General features: G+C 42.5%; 1 protein-coding gene across 2 annotated transcripts in view; it reads right to left on the bottom strand.

Moving 5' to 3' along the window:
• SCAPER (S-phase cyclin A associated protein in the ER) overlaps positions 1-20,457 on the bottom strand; it is a 2,262,878-nt gene that overhangs the window by 2,229,734 nt on the left and 12,687 nt on the right. For both annotated transcript variants that reach the window (XM_069222023.1, XM_069222024.1), the window contains exons 2-3: positions 18,709-18,849; positions 17,933-18,035 (exon numbers count right to left, since the gene is read on the bottom strand). In XM_069222023.1, the coding sequence (XP_069078124.1) occupies positions 17,933-17,935 (3 nt within the window). In that variant the 5' untranslated portion in view covers positions 17,936-18,035; positions 18,709-18,849. The remainder of the gene's footprint in view (positions 1-17,932; positions 18,036-18,708; positions 18,850-20,457) is intronic.

Here is a 20,457-nt window from a genome sequence, read left to right as displayed (position 1 = left end):
ATGCATACCGTGTATAAATATGGATGAACGCATCACATTTTTGAAGATAATTATTTTGGCTTGTTCATTTTTCATACACAACATAAAACATATTTGGCCGCTGTAATGATGCTAATTTCTGTTTGTCAGCTATCAAAGAGACTTACTAGGTTTCTGTAGTTGACACCTGGCTATAATTTGTTATGCAACAGGCAGAATAAAATAGCCATGCATACAATGCTATTTACAAACTAGAGGTAACAGTTAGAAACTTCTTCTGTGGGGTTATTCTGCACAGAAATTTGATTAAACACCTATAACATGATTCTACAATGCAAATACTGTTTACAATTTCCTAAACAGGTGACTGTACTTGTTGTGGGCCCTTCTTGGGTCCACTTTGGTTCTCCATTTTAGTGTTATATTTTAAACGTTTTTGGCTGACATTGTTATAGTAATATTATTTTACATGTTTTATACTTGCACGATATTATTCTGAGAATCCGCTGTACATACTGCTTGTTTTCATTAAGCCTTTCTTGTAAAAATAATCTGTACACTCTGTTTAAGGCTAAGCAGACAAAACAAGATATCCTAGCGCTTGAGTTGTCCATTTAGAGACGGCTTCTAAAACCAAGACATACCACTGCATCAAAGTTGTGCCTCTAACACTGTGGTTTTGAATACATAAACTGTGCAGTGCCCTACACAGGAGAGAGGAGCACTCCGGCTGCGACAGTCCTGTAATAGACCCTGTGTTCAATTTGCAGCTCTATTGACACTGATCTTTCATCTTACAGCAAAGGATTGCCAATTGCACTTCAGTCCATCTCCCTGGCTCAGCTATCAAGGTGTAGGGGGGCTCAGGCTTTCCTTCATGATCTGGCACAGGGTACACCGACTGTGCTCTCAGAATGCAGATAGTGATAGGTAGGAATATACAGAAATATAATCACATAAACTTGCCAAGGCTGGATTGTTTATTCTTTTCACCAGGTTAGTAATGCTGGTTACACTGCTTTGTTGCATAATAATCGCAGCTCATTCTCTCTATGCAACAATATAATTATTTCGATAAATGTTTTGAAAACCTTTATTCGTATCATTTTTTGGGTTTTACCAGGGCAAGCATCAGTAAAACAACAATTTTATTTATTTGAATTGCTGTGTGGATTAGTAAAGCCAGCCATTACTTGTGCTTTAAAACAAACTAATATATGTGCAAGGGGGCTATGGAGAGATGAAGGGCAATTTTGCTGGGTGGTAGTGAGGGAATCCAAGGAGGAGGACATGGGAGGGAAGTGGCAAAAAAGCTTGTCACACTGGGCACCACAAGTGCTAAAGACTGTGATAATGGGTATGTGACAAGGTGAAGTAATAGTGTGTCTTTGTTTTTTCAGTGTCTTCAAATTGACTACGTCCATCTCTTTTTGGATGCTGACTTTCTTCAGCAATTATGCAGCAAACAAATTTGTGTTCCGAACAATTTCTGAAGGAGCCTAGAGGCACTCTAGGGCCCTGTTCTAGGGCAAGCCAGTGGACTCCCACTTCGCTCGTGAAGTTGAAGATAGTTTTGGGCCTTACGCTCAAAATGGGGTTAGTGCAGAAGCCCACCTTGCAGCCCTGCTGGACGACTTGCATGGTTTGGGTAACTCCTATCATTGCACAGGGCCACGAGAGGGAAGGCCCAAATTGTATTGTGGAGACATCAAAATTATCTATCACAAACAACCTGGTTTTGTAAGGCGGGCACCTGCGCTTTGAGTCCTGGGCTCAGCGGCCATATAGGGAAACCTACCGAACCCAAACATTTCTAAAAACTAGACACTCTGGTTAGTCCACAGAGGTGTAGCTTGTGTGGATTCCCCAAAGTTTTCTTACCTCACAATACCTGGCAAAGGTGAAACAAGGAATAAAAACCTCTATTTTTCCTTGCATTTCTGTCACATAAACTACAGGAATATGCGGGGATCCACAACATTCCTACCACCTGGCATTTCTCCACTTGTTCTGATAAAACTGCTACCCCACTTGTGTGCCTGTGCCTAGCGCCTGCATCAGGAGTGTATCACCCCAGGGTTAACAGTAACCCTTATGAAGGACTACCATTGACAGTGTGTGATCAATTCCTGTCACAGGCAGTAAGTCCCGGCACACCAATGGGGTAGTGTTTTTATTGGGACAAGTTGGGGAATGCTGGCTAGTAAGCAGTTTGTAGATCCCTGCATATTCCTGTAAGCTAAGTCACAGAAATGTAGGGAAAAATAGTGGCTTACCACCAGAGGTTTACCTTTGCAGGGCATTCGGGGAGGAAAAAATAAAATACTGGGAAATCCTCACAAGCGATACCTACCTGGACCCCCCCTTGATGCCTACTTAACAGAAATGCCTGGGTTTGATAGGTTTCCCTAAGTGATTCCCAATCCCAGAACTAATTAGTACACTCACCGTAGTTATCATCACCACAATACATTTTGAGTCCTTTCCTGTCACGAGTATGTGGCCTACCCACACAAGTGAGGTAACATTTTTAATCAGGGGGACCTGGGGGAGTGCTAGGTGGAAGGAAGTTCGTGGCTCCCATCAGATTCCAGAACTTTCAATCACCGAAGTGTGCAGAAAAAGTGTTTTTATCCTCCAGATTTTGAGGTTTGCAAAGTAGTCTGGGTGACAGAACCCAGTGAGAGCCACACATGTCAACCATCTTAGATTCCCCAAGGTGTCTTTTTTCCAAAAATGTACAGACTTGGTAGATTTCCCTAGGTGCCAGCTGAGCTAGAGGCCATAATCCACAGCTAGGCACGTTGCAAAATACATATCCGTTTTTTGGGGGGAAATGTGTTTCGGGGCATTTCCTGTTGAGGGCACTAGGCCTACCCACATAAGTGAGGTACCATTTATGTCGTGAGACTTGGGGGAAATGCTGAGTGGAAGGAAGTTTGTGGCTCCCCTCAGATTCCAGAATTTTGCAGCACCGAAATGTGAGGAAAAGCTGTTTTTTAGCCTAATTTCGAGGTTTGCAAAGGAGTCTGGGTGACAGAACCCAGTGAGAGCCCCACGTCACCCCATACTGAATTCCCGTAGGTGTCTAGTTTTAAAAAATGTACAGGTTTGGTAGGTTCCTCCGAGTGCCGACTGAGCTACAGCCCAAAATCCACAGCTATGCACTTTCCAAGAAACACTTCAGTTTTCAATGGAAAAATGTGATGTGTCTATGTTGCGTATAGGGGTGTTTCCTGTTGCGGACGCTAGGCCTACCCACACAAGTGAAGTATAATTATTTTTAATTGGCAGGTTTGGGGAGGAACACAGAATAGAAGAACAAGTGTTATTGCCAATTGTCTTTCTTTACAGGTTTGCCTTCCAAATGTAAGACAGTGTGTAAGAAAGAAGCCATTTTGCGAAATGCCCTGTAATTCACATGCTAGTATGGGGACCCTCAAATTCAGAAATGTGCAAATAACCACTGCTTCTAAACTCCATATTTTGTGCCCATTTCGGAAATACATAGGTTTCCTTGATACCTATTTTTCACTCTTTATATTTTACCAAATAAATTGCTGTATACCCGGTATACAATGAAAACCCACTGCAAGGTGCAGTTCATTTATTGGCTTTGGGTACCTTGGGTTCTTGATGAACTTACAAGCCCCGCAACTAGAAGGGTTTAGCAGACGTAACAGTATATTGCTTTACAAAAGCTGTTTTAGTTGGAAAAAGTTACAGAAGAAAGCGTAGCCAGAAATGGCTGTTTTTTTCAACTCAAATTTCAATATTTTTTTATTTCAAATGTTACTTTCTAAAGGAAGACCTTGAAGGGTTTACACAAATGACCCCTTGCTGATTGCAGAATTATGTTTACTTCTCAGAAATGTTTAGCTGTCTAGGATCCACCATTGGTTTCATACCTACTTCTGTCACTAACTGGAAGGAGGCTGAAAGCACACAAAAAAGTAAAGAAAAAAAAAAAAATGGGGTATGTCTCAGTAAAATGCAAAAACTGTGTTAAAAAAGTTGGTTTTCTAATTCAAGTATGTCTGTTCCTGAAAGTTGGGAAGATGGTGATTTAATCACCGCAAACCCTTCATTGATCCCATTTGCAGGACAAAAAAAAAAAGAAAAAAACAGATGTTTTCTTCTGCAGCACTTTTTCCCATTTTTATTTTTATCAAAAATTCAAATTTTTGCCGTATTTTGGCTAATTTCTTGGTCTCCTCCAGGGGAGCCCACAAACTCTGGGTACCTTTATAACTCCCAAGATGTTTGGAAAAAAGGGCACAAATTTGGTGTGGATAACTTATGTGACAAAAAGGTATTGGGCTTAAGCACGAACTACCCCAGATAGCTAAAAAAGGCTCAGTACTGGTGGTGGTTTTGGGGACCGCAGCAGCTAAGGGGTTAAATAAGTAGACGTCGAGATATGAATTTTTAAAGATTAGCTGTAGTGCTTACAAGCTTAAAGCACCAAACAGGGAATCTGGTTGCGCTAGACCAGGGTAAAGTCAAAAGTTCAGGCCGACCACAATGGAGTGAGGGCTGGCTACAGCGACCAACCTTGTCCCACTGAAAGAGTACCTTGTATGGCCAGTTGTGTTGGTGTCAAGGATCCAATGCGAGGAGCAGAGGAGACGATGCGAAGGCGATACATTGTTTATGATCCGCGCAGTCCGATAGAAAATAGCAATTGGGTCTCAATTGAAAATTACACTTATAAAATGTAATATGGTAATCCTGCTGTTACCTTATGGGAGAGATACGCCTTGCAGTAATGAAAAATACATTTAAGAGTTTTTCACTACATGGACATGTAAAAAATAAAAAGTACCTGGTCAACTTTTTAACTACACTGAACCTTGCCTTTAGGGCTGTCCAGGGCCTACCTTAGGGGTGACTTACATGTATTAAACAGGAAGATTTGGGCCTGGAAAGAGGGTTAACTTGGTAGGTCGACATGGCAGTTTACAACTGCACATGCAGGCTCTGCAAGGGCAGGCCTGAGCAATGTCTGAAGGACTACCGATGTGAGTGGCACAATCGGTGCTGCAGGTCCACCAGTAGCATTTAGTTTACAAGGCACTAGCACATGTAGCACACTTTACTAGGGATTTAAGTAATTTAAATATGCCAGTTATGAATAGGTCAATGTTACCATGTGTTAGGGAAAGAGCACATGCTCTTTCCCTAACACATGGGCAATTTACCACTGTGGACCAAAAGCCAGCAAAAACGAAGCCAGCAAAACAGGAGGTCAGAAGACAAATAAGTCAAGGGAAAACATGCAAGGATGCTAGGCCTAACACCTACCTTTTAGTGGGAACCACATAATATGGTGCCACCAACGTGTATATACCAGGTACTTATTTAACTCAGGGTCTCCTGAGTAGTTCTTTTGTGTGCCCAAGGTCCCCTATTCACCTTTAAAATAGAGATGACCATTGTGTTAGGGATGAATCCTCCACAGCATCTTAGGAAGTGACTTTTTGTTTGTAGGTTGTTCAAGCTTGAACATTTAAAAGGATACCCGCTATCGTACTTCCCTCTTTGAATTCTAGTCATTAAAATGATGCAAGTTATTAATATTCCTGATAATTGCAGACATGCTGTTACAGCACATTTACATTACATGGGCACCTGCTGGGGGTGGAGATGTTACCTTCATTGTTGAGGCTTATGAAGCTTATAAAGCAGAGGTATTTTACTCATGGGTCATTCCTCCCACAGTCCATGCCAAAACACCAGCATTTCACGCACACACTGAAGCTGCCATATCTAGCCAACACAGAGCTTATAATGATTTATAAATAGCATTAACATATCAGGAACCTCAAAATTGGTCCTAAAGCGCCTTCCTCATTTAATACAAAATATTAGACTGGTTCCCCTCACAAGTGACGGGGCAACATGGCCAGTCTTAGCCAACTATACACCATATCCAAACTTAGCATTGCTTAACGCAAGTGATTTATGTAATTTGTACACAGGTCTAGTAGGACTATATAGACTTTAAACACTGTTTGTTATGCACAGATTAACAGCTGCCCCAGCAAGGGTTGTTCAAGCTCTCAAGCCGAGGTTAGCTGTGCCTCCAACTACTCCTGTAACTATGAACGCTATAACGGGAAAGATTCCCACCAGAAAGGCGGAAATTCCATTTTGGATTGCACAAAAAACACACTAGCTTGAAGTAGTGTTTCCCCATATGGAACACGGGGACAAACATAAAATTCTCACCATGTGCTCACCACTTGGGATGGTCCCCCTTATTGACGACCGTGCCACTTGGGGTTCAATATTCGCTGCAATATATACCATAACACATGGTACACCATCAGTTTTTGTTTTGCTTGAAGTGCTTGAGAAGATTTAAAATGAATACGAGGCGGCCCTGTCCTGAATGAAGCTAATTAGTAATGTTTTTACAATATCCTCAATCATATTAAATAATATTAAAGGGGAAGCAGCAGAACTGGCAATACGCCAATGCCTCACACAGGTCGCGGTTGCAGACTAGAAGCGCAAGAATTATTGCGGACACCTAAAAGTCTATAGGCTGAGATAATTTTGAAGCCAGACCAAATAAACCACAGCTTAAAGGTAGCTCTGAAAAGGACAATTTCAAATAAGCACCTGAGTTTGCTAAAACAAAAAAGCTGGGACAAACAAAATAAGGAAAAAACAAAATCACAAGGTGGAACTCTGCAACCGGAGACCTCTGATAAACATTATAACCTAAGTAACCGTGATACACACAAACAGCCTGATAGGTATCAGTACACATCAGTGGGTTGCCAGACTAGCCTCTGAGAGAGGAGGATGAACAGAAGGCAGGCATGAAGAGTATGTGAAACCGAAAACTGGCTCACAACGCTCAGCTGACATAAAAAATAAAAAAAAGAAACTTCCACAGCGCCAAACCCAACTCAAAAAGAAGAAGGTTGCAGGTATGTCAGCTAATATGCCACATTTATTTAGAATGCTCCTTTAGAACAAGACGTGGGCAGTGATTCTGCTAGACAGCGCTGCAGGGGTCACAACAGTTTGCCAGAATCTTCAAGCATTTCTGGATGCGACAGCAACTAATGACTATTGAAGCTGAAACCCCAGATCAACTAGTCAGCCCTCTGGATAGACTTTACAAATTATATATACAAATTGAGGGTGACATAACTAAAATAATATTCTGGAAAAATGTAACACTTCGCTATGACATTCTCTTGGCTGAGGCTGATTAGCCATCGGAGTTTGTTAAAACAGTCCCAGAAGAAGAGAATGTAACTGTGCTATCTTTCTCCATTCCTGTCCCTGAAGACGTTTAACAAGCATATGCCACAGAATGGGCACCTGCACAAGGCATTATACCCCAATGACGTAGGCTGGGATAAGGATTTGCCTTATCATATTATACCCAAAAAGCCCAGCCTGCAAGTGCAACCACAATACCCAATAAAACGTGAAGCGAAAGCTTCTGGGAGAGAAATTCTCACAACTAGAGATCCAGTAGTAGAACTACCCTTTATTTCCGATAGCTGAATCAGATCATTCCTACCGCAAAACCTTGAAAGCAGAGGTCTAACAGTGTTCTCAGCGCTAAACTCACAATGTTACTTTTGCCAACTCCCTCAAGGTTATAAGAACTGTCCTGGACCGAGTAACGTCAATTCTACAGGATATTGACCCAGAAGCATTGTCCTCTGTTGATTTTATTATATCTATCTATCACGGATGATGACAAACACAAAATCAGCAAGAGGCGATCACATTGTTTTGGGATTGGCTGACCACGGCTACAAATGTATTTATTTATTTTTAAAATTGCCTTTCTCAGTGTCCGATTTTTAGGACACAATTTATCAAATGAAGACAAAAGCCTGGCACCACATTTTTTTTTTTTTTTTTAAAAAGAGAAATATGCTCTTATACAAACTCCAAACACCATAAAAAAAAAAAAAAAAAAAATACAACCCTTGTTTTGTTTCCTCAACTTTGATAGATCTTACATACGAGATTATGCACAACACATACACATTACAATATAAATACAATTTAATTTGCTCTAATTTTTGCCAGTACTCCTCGTACATCAGTACATGCATATATTTTAGGTCACTACAGACTTGCATCAACACACTTACACACATGTCAATAAACAAATTTGGTCATCCACATAATTGCAGGTGCCATTAATTTCACCTATTTCACAGTCAATGTGGGTGATACAGAGTCAACTTTGCATTTATAAGATAATGTTGACATGAGTTTTGTATTCACATGAAAAAATACTCACTTCAGTTTAGATGGCTGTCATTAAGGAATGACCAATGGCTCAAGGAAAACACATAATTGTTGGCTGTCACAAAGCCTAGCATTCCAAGCACAAAATCCTTACATGCTAGAATGATAAAATGGGCCACTTCCCTGGCAGCTACTGATGTAGACTATGTCTTTGACCTTATTTACAAACTCAATTTTTCCAATATGAACAAGAATACCCCCAAGCCCTGTGATATATCGCCTCTTGATCAGTATACTTACATAATATGTAGTGATGGTTCAGCCCAGCCTGCTATAGGCACTAAACACCAATACTCAGCATCCTGCGCCGCAGTACATGGTGTCATGAAGGATGGATAATTGCATTCATAAAAAAATCTTTTACACAGTCCTTGGGGGATTGTACTACACAACTGGGTTAACTGAAAGCTTTGATTTTTGCATTAGTAAATACAGATCCAGATTGCTGTACACTCAGGCCCTCATTATGAGCCTGGTGGTCCTAGGACAGCGAAAGCGCCACGGTCTAACTGCTGGCACGGCCACTTTTTCGACTACGTGCCGGTGGTCTTAATCCGCGAGGTAAGTGTGCCTTGGGGGATTAAGACTCCGGTGTCTGCCAGCTTTTGCGGGGATGTTCCACCGCCAACCAAAGGCTGCCGAAGACGGGGTGCTGGGGGCCCCTGCACTGCCCATGCACTTTGCATGGACAGTGCAGGGCCCCCCCATGAGCAGCCCCATCGTGCTTTTCACTGCCTGAATTACAGGCAGGGAAAAGCGCAACGGGTGCTGTCATACCCGATGCAGAGCAGCATTGCTGTTGGCTCAATTACGAGCTAGTGTCAATGTTGTGGGTAGTTTCCTGCTGTGCCAGCAGACGGAAACGCTGTTTCCGCCCACTTGCCAAGCGAGAAACTTATAATAGGACCAGCGAGCGGAAAACCAAACTGGTGCTCTTCCGACCCAACGAGGCCACCCGCCAAACTCTTAATGAGGCCCTGAGTGTCTTATTCGTATGATTGTATCCAGTAAACTTTACATTACTGGCACCTGAATGGATTCAGAGACTCGAAAAGGAATACCATCAAGCACAAACTGCTTTGGGTGAAGGTGGCCCAGCTTAAGGATAGTTTCACACAGGCTCATGCAATACTTGTAGTGAATTCACTGGCTGATGAAATAGACAACTCTGCAGTTAAGACTACTACTGTAGCTGAGAATACTCATTCTCATACAAGGGTGGATGAAGATATCATGGCTGCCATCACTACTTCACGCAATGGCACCCCTTTACCTTAGAAATATCCAGTAAAATATTCCTACCAGTTAAGTGCCAAAATACTCTTTTTGCTAGCATCCCTGGGATGGGTGATCGTGTGATACCCAACCAAGACCGTAGGCAAGAATTAATAATAGCTGCTCATGAGATTCTTGCATTTGCCCATGCAGGTGTGGCAGCCACAGTTTCTCTACTTTCGAAATGCTAATGGTGGCATGGTCTGTGCAAGTAGACAAAATAATATGTCCTTAGTTTTATTTGCCAACAAATAAAAAGCACAACAGTTGCACGCCCACCACAGACACCCCTTTAAGTTTCAAACAAACCACTTCAATGTGTGTATTTCAAACATTGCAGACCTCTAAATTCAGATGGTGTATATACATGTATTCTACTTGCTGTAGAATCTTACTCTAGATTCTTATGGGTGTGGCCACATCAATCAGTTGATGCTCGAACTGTTAATGAAGAATTGCAAGGCTTCGTCGGAACATATGCAGTAGCTGCATTCCATTCGGACCAGGGCCCTGGCTTTGCATCTAAAGCTTACAGGCATACTATGGGAACACTGGGTGTTGCTGTTTATTGTTCCTCTCCATATCATCCTGAGGGAAACTCAATTCAATCTGTGAAATCTTTATTCAGAAGCATAAGAACATCCATAAAAGTGTTGTACAATAAAAGAGTCAATACAATTTGTAAAATACAAAACTACAATGATTAAAAAACAAGAGCAAGAAGCAATGATAGCAAAGGCAACATAGACCTGTGAGCTCGAAGAGCAGATTTAAAAAATGCCCCAATGTGCAAAACAGCTTTATCATTACATAATAACACTAGACAACTAAAATCAGGCTTACACTGATCTACAGCTTGGCAATTCTTTATGGTTTAAATCTGTTTATTGTTTTAAAAGTGGGAAAGAGTAATACAACATCACTCACCTACATCCAACGGCCTGTGAGGTGTAAACAGAACACAGGTAACTGGGAAGGACAGGATTAAGGGGGGAGGAGGGGGGGGGGGGGGAGAGAGAAAGTACCACATGTGTGTGTTAGGGGAATCAGGATATGTGACCTATATATCCAGGTTGGTTGCCTCTAGTGAGAATATAAGGACCCTTGAAGGACTGGGGTTATATGTGTAGTGCCCCTTTCAGGGGATCATTCATTATGGTGTTCCATCATTGTGAGGTGGAAGATGCGTAAGTAAGCAGGGCAAGTGAGTTCCCCGAGTTCCAATGAGAGGTACCGCAGACAGGGTTCCCAAGTCTTACAGAACTGAGGTAGCCATTGATCAACTGTTGCTGTCAGCTTTTCCATACCTATAAGGTCCCAGAGTTTAGAGTTAACGCTGCACTCCCTCTCTGGTATAAATCCTGTCTGATCGGGGTTAACCGGCTGCTGCATGTGGGGGGCAGGACAAACCGCTAGTATAGATGTGAAAATCTTTGCATCCACGTTTTAGGGTGATGTGGGGATATGGCAGTCAGTACTCGAGGAGAGAGGAGAGAGATACAACCACACTCTAGTACCCTTAAATTAGATGGCATTGCGATCACGTACTGCTAGCATAAGTGCATCTTTCTGCTTATAGAAATGTAGGCAGGTCAGGATGTCCTGAGGCATCCTGGGGATGTAGCCAGTCCGCCAGCTCTGGGGGTCTGTTCCAGTAGGATATCCTGGGGTGCAAGTTCTGGTACCACACAGTGGAAAAGTCAGCGAACATATTCATACAGATTCCCAGTGTATGCTTGGAGGGGAACCTACTGGATTCTAATATTGACTGCAGTTCGCCATTTTTGTCTTGTAGTTTCCAAAAGCTCACGTCTGTAGGACTCCAGCTCTTCTTCACAAGTGTCACCCGACTGCTCAAGAGCATCCTCCCGCTGACCCAGTTCCTGCCACTTCTTTTAAAGTCTTTAATGTTGGCCACTATTTCTTGCTGAAGAGCCACTATGTCAGTCTGCACTGTCCCAAACAGAGACTCCAAAAAGGCCCTAGTGACTGGGGCATCCTCGTCCGTCTGATCATTGGAGGCTTCATCAAATTGATAGAAAGGTGGTGGGGATGCTCGTCATCAGTGGGAGCCACTTTCTTGTTAGTAGGCTTATTAAGGAGGTCCTTAACTGAATTGCCCTTTGTGTGAACGTGGTGCTGCCATAGCCGCTCCGACCGGCTAAGAAGGTGCAGGGCATTGCAGTTTGGTAACAGACTCTCAAGTTCAAAGCTGTGGTCAGCTTAGTATGGGGTGTTAGCGTGTGCGAATGCGCCGCCCGTTAGAGCCCTAGATGTGGAGCTGAAATCAATTGCCCTAGGAGTAGGCTTGATTTCATAAGGAAGACCGACAGCAAGTTGTGGATAAAGTCTTTATGGGGAAGTGCAACACCTAAAGTACCTTCAGCGTTACCCAGATCACCTCCATAGATACGCAAGTCAAATGTCCATCAATGAAATGGGTCAGGCCCATGGGAGGAGGGAGAAGGTGGGAGGAGGGAGAAGGTGGGGTGTGGGGGGGGGTGGCTCGCAGTACTGGGGCCACAGTTATTATAGGATTAACTGTACTAGGCCAGAGTGTTGCAGCTCTGCCAGGCATGCCTGGAAATGCCTTTCCATCAATGGGGGCGCAGGGTGGGGTGCAGCCTCGTTATATTCTCTAAGCAGTGCCGGGAGAGTTTGGGCAGTGTGCATTGACTTGCCTCTGAGCGGGGGGGGGCAGATTCCCCAGCCCCCCCCCTTAGGATACAGCTGCAGAGGTGCTAGGCCAGAGGGTCGCATGGGGTCTGCATTGATCGCACCACCGGGGTAAGGTGAGCCACGTGAGCGGGCGGGCCCAGCGCATGTTGTTCTCCCGTTCTTACTAGCTAAACAAAGGCCTCACCAGCCAGCCAGAGAAACGGCCGCCCCGATCGAGCAGTGGGCGGCCGCAGTGTATGCACTAGGCTGTCTCTCTCAACCACTGAGCGGTAATTGTTGCAGTGAGAAGGCCGCCATCATCCAATCCGCAACGCAGGGTAGCAATAGTCAAAACCGGAGCAGATGTGCTGCTCCATCAGCAGGGTTCAGCGCTGTCTGCCATCTTGTGTGCGCTCGTTCTGAGGGTCAGATTAAATCAGCCCGCAGGTCCAGCAGTCGGTTGAAGTGCAGGAACAAGAGCAAACCCAGTATCTGGGTGCCCTCCCAGTGGTGAGTGGGGTCTGGCAGGGTTCAGGCTGCCCCACTTCAGCCTGTCCTGATGGTAAGAGCTCTACAATTGTGCTGCTATTACGGGGCCATCTTAAACATGTCCGCCAGCATTTCTTTTTTTAAATCTGAATCAGAAAAAATCTGGAATACCTTACACAAAACGTACCCAAAAAAATAAGTAAAATGAATCATCGATTGGCGAGATACATCATCACAGGTTCAAGGTACATCATCTAAATTTCATGCAAACCCCAAGGGAAAACAAAGCAAATATTTCATTTTGTCAGATCTGAAACAAAATAACAGAGAGCGTACCCAGTGACTGCATGCGTGCAAAATATAATCAGTGGGACAATCAGACTTAGATAGGCAGTCACCCCGTACTTCCCCGCCGATTCCCTTAACCATTGGGATTCCTCAAAGCTATAAAGGGCTTGTGCCACAGTGTTTTTTTGTCTATGCTAGTACATTATAATGGGTCGGTAAAGGTGGACTGCATACCAATTTTACAATATTCAGCTTTCACATGCACCAGCCAAGGAATACGCATCCCTCTATCTAAAAAAGGCAATCCATTATGTCTTTGGATAGGGCAGCTTATAAGTTCCTTCAAATTGCAAGTCATAACAAAAACAGGCCAAACTCTAATCCGATCTTCCAGGTACAGGAGACCCAGTTCTTTGTGGCAAATAAGATGCAAGGCTGATATAGGGACAGACAGAAGTTTCCTGCAAAATCTGTTATCCTCACGTTGGATGGCCTTACAGTCCGAAATGCCCCACACCTTTGCTTCACATATAGCAATGTGTAAACATTGTGAATTGTATATTAAGGCTTCTTAGGGGCCCAATAGCCATGAAGAATTTAGTGCAATGACACTCAATATTAGAGGACCAAAATCCTCCAGCAGAAAAGATTACACCAAGGTATGGGAAAGTGCTAGTACTACTTTAGGTGCTGCGAGTCAGTAACTATGCTTCAAAGAGGCTTACTTTTGGGCCTGCATGACATAATATGAGACTTTGTGAAACTGATCTGAAGATCAAGCGAGGCCATGAAGACTACAAAATTATTCACTAGCTGACTCAGTGCCCTGGGGGATGAGCTAAGAGCACTGCGTAATCGAGTGTTGATACAGGTTTACCCTTTATTATTGGAACATCAGACGTCGGCCACACTAAGGACGGTCAGAGCTCATTTATATAAAGGATGAATAAGAGAGGAGCCAACATGCAACCCTGTCTTACTCTTCAATATAAGCCTACATCTCCTGAAACCTCACCCCTTGTGCCAATTCGGACCCTAGCCCACATGTCAATATGCAAGAAAATTAACTAGTACTATGTCCAGCCCCCGGTTCTATAAGAAGAGGCCATAGTTCTGACTGGTTCACACATCAAAGGCTGATTATAGGTCCATAAATGCTAGGTAGAGAAGGGATTACTTAGCAACTGTATATTTCCCCAAGACCAGTTTTAAATTCAGGCACTGTTCTTCAGTTCCCAACTTACGCCTGAACCCATATTAGCAAGGGTGTAACACCGAGGAATCTTGCACCCATTCTCTAATTCTACTGTAAATGACTCTACCCAAGATTATGAACATAGGGTCAATTAACGAGATCGGCCAAACAAAAGCCAGGAGTGACCGATCTCCTTTTTTAAAAACAGGCACAATGATGTTAGTGCCCCATATGTTAGGCAAAGGAGAATGGGTGAGGTTGTTAAAAACGTTAGTCAGAAGCAGAACTCAAAAGGTAACATAACTTTTTATTAGATCGATGGGAACACCATTGGGGCTCGGCGCCTTACTACCTACACTTTGCTTAATGGCTTCCTCAACTTCTCCCAGGGTCGTCCTAAAGCATGAAACAAGGCATGGATCAATAGAAAAGATATCAGGGGTTAATGATGTGGCATAAATTTTACTGAAGTGTTCTTCCCAAATCTTGTTGGAAATAGGGCACATAATTGGGCTAAGGGGCCAGCGATTTGCATACAATGAACCAAAAATATTTACTGTTATTCAGCGGTGATGCCAGCACTAACTGATCCCACTGACTCAATTACCTCCTGCCTTTGTTTGGCAGTGGCCTTTTTATAATTCTTACCAAAACGGTCATCAAAGCAGAATCTCAGGTTTCACGGCTAGGGCAGAACGCAGCGCCTTGTTTGCTGTAGAACATTTATCATTAAACCATTGAGGAGAATTAGGCAAAGGGCGCTTAGGTTTTAAAAAAAGCCTTCCTAATAGCACAACTTAAAGCAGTCTCCAAGCCAGCCTCAGGTTGTCAGTGGAAGGCTGCAGCTCACAAGCCCCAATGTCCATCCTAAACTTTCCCTTAAAGCACAGAGATAATAAAATCGCAGTAGCATCGTGGTCACTATAACTAGATGGAACCACTGTAATATGAATAAGTATGTCCCCTAGACGACGGGTAACAAACACAGTCCACTATAGAAGAAATACCTCTACCCTGGAAGGTAGGAACTTAGTTTCCAGTCAAACCCACAACTTCTATTGAGTTAACCAAACCAAGTGGTTTAAGAAATTAGATGAATTCAGCACCGCGCAAATCGATGCAGGCAGGTAAACCAAGCGCTGTATTTATAGAGGGAAGCTGTACATTGAAATCGCCCGCCAGACAAAGGTAAGTTGCGTGCCCTAACAGTGCAAGACCGTCCACTACTTTAGAAATTAAACTAAATAAAAGGTGGGAACTTTGTGTTTGGGACACAGGTAAAATCATTATTATAAAGGTTCAAAATAGAAACTACAACCAGACCGTACAACTATGGCTACTATCCATGGTCTCCACAGATTTAACATATCCCCCTATGGCAACACTCGCCCCAAAAGGCCAGTCCCCCAGATGCGTGCCCACAGTGAGAAGGAGTAGCAACAGAAGCACTGATACACATCTATCAATAGAGGCAGCGTGCCCAGGTTTAGCCCTTAATAAAGTACAGCCAATCGGGTATATTGCCCTTTGTTCAGAGGTCTTCTACATCCCAGCTTAATATCTTAAGTGGCAAAGGTCCACTCCACCAACCTACAGACCTCGCTGTAATGGGACAAGATACAAGATCATAGGTATGTGAAATTAACGGTTCGTGCACAGGCACATACTTCCTAGCCCACTGCCCCTCAATACAATCCCCAGGAAAAGTGGTAGCATGGTATATTGTGAGGGAGTCAATACAAACAAATAATGGTTGCGTTTCTGGCAGATCACCGTGACGTCAATCTATGCTCTCCAAACCACTATGTGGTGAGAACACGTTTCACCAGAGAACACTAAAGGTCCGAACAGAGCCATCACATGAGTCTAGGAAGGAGTTTGGGAGCTTATACAAATACCCTAAGGGTAAGGTGGTGATCTTAGTTTTAAATAAACTGTTACATTCCTTCGCTCTCAATATATTTTGTACAAAAACATGACTCTGAAAGTTTACAACAATACAATTCCCTCCTAGTTAACTGACCAAGCCAGCCCACCCTCCTCATCATCATCATCATCATCATGATGATCTCATTATGTCCTCAAGCATTGAAAAGTTTATACTTGAGTAACCAGTGCACAACCCTGTGCCGGAGCGGATTCCATGTCTCCTGTTGACCAGCCCTGAGAGGGAGCACCCCAGCCAACATTAGGATGCATGGGAAGGCTGCGGGACGAAGCTTCAAAACATCCTGGCAGGGAGCAGGAGCAAATCTGCCAGTGGCCTGCGAGGGTGGGATAAAAGTTATTATGAGAGTTGACAAATGGGGACGGGCGGGGGCGAGTGAAGCACTGGTACTTGGAGCTGAAGGAAACACACTGAGTCAATTTGGTAAACACTACTAAACATGAAATTGCTGCAGGCTTAAGTTCAGGTTATAGTGAAATCAAGATCAAGGTGACAAGCACCAAGAGGCTCTTGAAAACAATAGAGAATGCTTACAGTAAAAAAAAATCAGGGAGCATGCAAATGTAAGTTTTAACTAGGCAGGGTTGGTGGAAGCACGGAGCCCACCTTGGTTCAGGACCTCATGACCTGGCAACAGGTCTAGAGAAATCCTGGATAATTGTCCGATGTTGAAACACTCAAAAACAACCCTGAAACCCAACAAAGAAGAGCTGCAACACCACCTTGGATAGTACAGCAAAACATGAACCCTTCATGCGAATCAAAAGAGCAAAAACAAAATCACAGCCTTTCAAAAAAACAGCTAAAACAACTTGAATTTCACACTCCTATTGCTTTCTCTATGTTTGGTTTGCACACCAATATAGAAGTTAACTGCAGGCTACCATCAGAACTTATCACAATAGTATTTGTGTGGTATGCATTTTGAAATATTCCCCAAATTCAATCTTGGAACCATTCTTGTCAGTTATATTATGGGCACCTCAACAAGGTCTTATGTTGATTTGCGATCCTCATCATACCACACACTTCGAAGAAAAAGCAGATCAACACATATTCTCTGTCAAATTTGTAATTTTTACTGTAGCCATTAAAAAAAACAGGAATAGTCCACTTGCCAATTCTATGACAAGTACAAACTATAGGTGCATTGTAATTCACCAGCACATCTCCATGTGTCACATTTTCAAACTGCCATTTTTTTGTTCAGAAAATAGACTGTAAAATTCCATATTCAACAAAAACTTGTAATTTACTATTTAAAAGAGTAACTAATTGATAGGACCACCTAAAATCTATTCAACTTCACAATATTTGTTAAAACGGTGTCATGGTGTTCATATTTTAAAGGAAATTGTAAGGTGAACACGTGTGGTCCGAAAATGAAAAAGTGTATGAGATTTATCTAAAAAATACAAAGATAGGAGTACCACCTTTGTGGGCGCAGCTGGAAGATGCATGACATGCTACACTATAGATTTTCTTTTATTAATTTCAGACGAAAGAGTAGAATATTAAGGTTGCCATCAGCCACTACTCAATTTGAACACATGGTGCAAGTCATTTAAAAATAAAATGGACAAGTCTTCTCAAACGCTATTAATGCTTTAATGGAATGCAAGCCACAAGAATAACCAATTTTCTAACAAACAGTCATCATACAAAACATTAAAACGCATTATATTATTACCAAATGTGCACCCGCGATTGGTGGTCTACATAAGAAATATGCAGGAACAAGCCTTGCCTCTGTATCCACTCCCAAAGCAAGCATATGCAAAGGTTTACCAGAAAGTCTATCTTCTTACCATAAGACGGAATGTTAATCTCTTGATGGGCGGTTATGGCGTTTGTCAAGTATGTTTCAATACAGCTTCTTCTGTGGCAGCCTAGACATAACATACCCCACACCTAGGATTATAAATGAATCATAGTAAAAGTTCCTGCACAGACCTACAGATCCAATATGTATTACTCGTTCCCCCACCAAAGAAAAGCATTAGAACATACATTTAACATAATATTCTCACTCTGCATTTACAATTATTTTAAGAGACTGTGTTTGAAACTTTGGACATAGAAATCGGAGCACAATAGGATTTAGACATAATTCCCCTCCTTTAAAATGTGATACCTAGAATAACCCGTCTCTTCAGAAAATATTCTTCATTACATTGGAAAAAAGAAAAAAAAAAAGAGACACTTTCCCATTAGCCAACAGAGTACGCAAGCATTATCAAAGTACAGCGCAAAAATAACAAATTGCAAGGACAGTAGCAGTTTAACAAGGAGCAAGGGAAATTAATTTTGGGGCAAGCCGCAAGTTTTCCACTTAAACATTTGTTTTGTTTACACTTCCAGCTCTAAACTCAGGTTGGCAATAGCAAGTAGGTCCCAATATCACCTCTGTACCTTTCCTATGTTTCATAGTTTCACTTGGCCACTTCGAAGCAGGAGAAAATCTGCCATGATAGCCATGGTACTCAACTCGTTCTTCCAATCACACAGCACACCTGGACCACGCCACTAATAGGCCCACTAGTACCCCGTTTCCCAATCCAATCTTGCCTGCTGTTATACCTACCAGAATCAAAGCTGCAGTTTGGCGTCAATGGCTGTAGAGTGGGTAAAGGTGGTGCAGTTTGATGTAGCTGGCCTCTTTAATAGGGTTTCCTAGCAGAAAGGCAGCAGTAATGGTGTGTAATTCCCCTACTGTAGTGTACACCTGTTGACACACAAAACATTAACGTTAATACCAACCATTAGGAGCTAATTTGTTCGGTGTCAGATCAAAGGCATATATCTCTTTGCAGCCGAAGCTCCTTCTTAGAGCACCACTTCGGTCTTATCTGTTTTTTATATGTCGCTATGTACACCAGCGATAACTCACTGGTACACCTGCACACACCATCAAGCAGAGGTCTAAGAAGGTAGAATCTATTGCTTTGGAAACTGCGTTCCCCAGCTTTTCTAATTTTACCAAAAAATGTCCTCATAAGTTTCGTTAATCAATAACCGTTCCTTAACAGTAGATGTCGACCATTAGTTTCTTCAGGCTAAAACGGGGGGCGGGGGGGGGGGGAAATCTCCCGTACAATCAATTAAGAGGATGGCCAGACAGCTACCAAGAAACAACAATTCTCTCGAGAATGCCCGCTATACGAAAGAAAAGTAAATGTGTGCAATTAATTAACCAACAAATATAAAGGCTGTTTGGGAAACATAATACTGTTTAATTAATGGCTTCGTTTTTTGTTTGTGTTTTTTTTGTAAAATAAAAAGGAGTTCCTATTCTGGAGTGAGTAAGGAAACCTATATTTAAAAAAAAAAAAAGTTTACACTAGGCACAGTGTGATTGCTAATTGTTAAACAAGCATTAACAAGGCCAATCGGTTTTGCCTATGTGTAAAGGAAACGAATAGTACATTTTCATTATTATATATATTGTGTAAATGTTAGACTATAAACACGTATAAACATTGAAATTAAACCTTATGTATGGGTACGGCAGTTAGAATTGCTAAATTGGACATTTTGCGTCACTGGAAAACAAGCAGAATCCCAACATTTCAATCCTGGACAGAAAATATGTATGAGTTGGAGACGGATTTGTAAGCTTAACAACCAATTACAATGATTTCCTAAACAATCCCCGTCCTCCCTATGAAGGTGAGTACTTTCAGATTCCAGCCACGGCAGTAGGGCTCTTCTCTGGTTCTCTATTGTAGAAGGAAATGTGTTTTGCCAACTTATGGCTGTATTATGTCGAGCAAGGAGCATTGCCAAGTCAAGGAATCTAAAGGATTCTTCATTTTTTTTTGGACGAGGGAAGATACCAAGTATGGATGATTCCAGAGAATTAAGGAGTACCTGACCTGTTGCAAGAGACAATACTTCCAACACTCTGGACCAACAGAAGTGAAAAGGACCACAGCATGTGCTGTAAGTCAGGGCATCTCAAGTCTACACCTGCACAGATCCCGCCAATATTTTGGGGTGTCAAATATCCTCTATTTACTATAATAAATTGAATATACTTGAATCTGGATCTGCAGTATATTTTAAGCAGGTATTTCAATATTTTTGGCCATTAGGCATCACTGAAAGCTAATTTTGCAAGATTTCCCAGCGCTTAAAGATGTACTCCCATAGTTCAAAGGAGTTTGATAAAAAAGTTTTGCATTCTTCTGGTTAGTGACTTTGATGTAGGCCGGCATTTTGGGGTCACAGAGCTCCTCAGTGGCTTTTGTTAAAACATTTAGTTCTGGTTGTGGGTCCAGATGGTCTGGGATGACTTGTGGGAGACCGTATGAGGCTACTTGATTGACAACAT

This window comes from Pleurodeles waltl, chromosome 3_1 (assembly GCF_031143425.1).
Source record: "Pleurodeles waltl isolate 20211129_DDA chromosome 3_1, aPleWal1.hap1.20221129, whole genome shotgun sequence".
Classification (NCBI taxonomy): domain Eukaryota; kingdom Metazoa; phylum Chordata; class Amphibia; order Caudata; family Salamandridae; genus Pleurodeles; species Pleurodeles waltl.
This window is presented reverse-complemented; position numbering and strand designations above follow the sequence as displayed.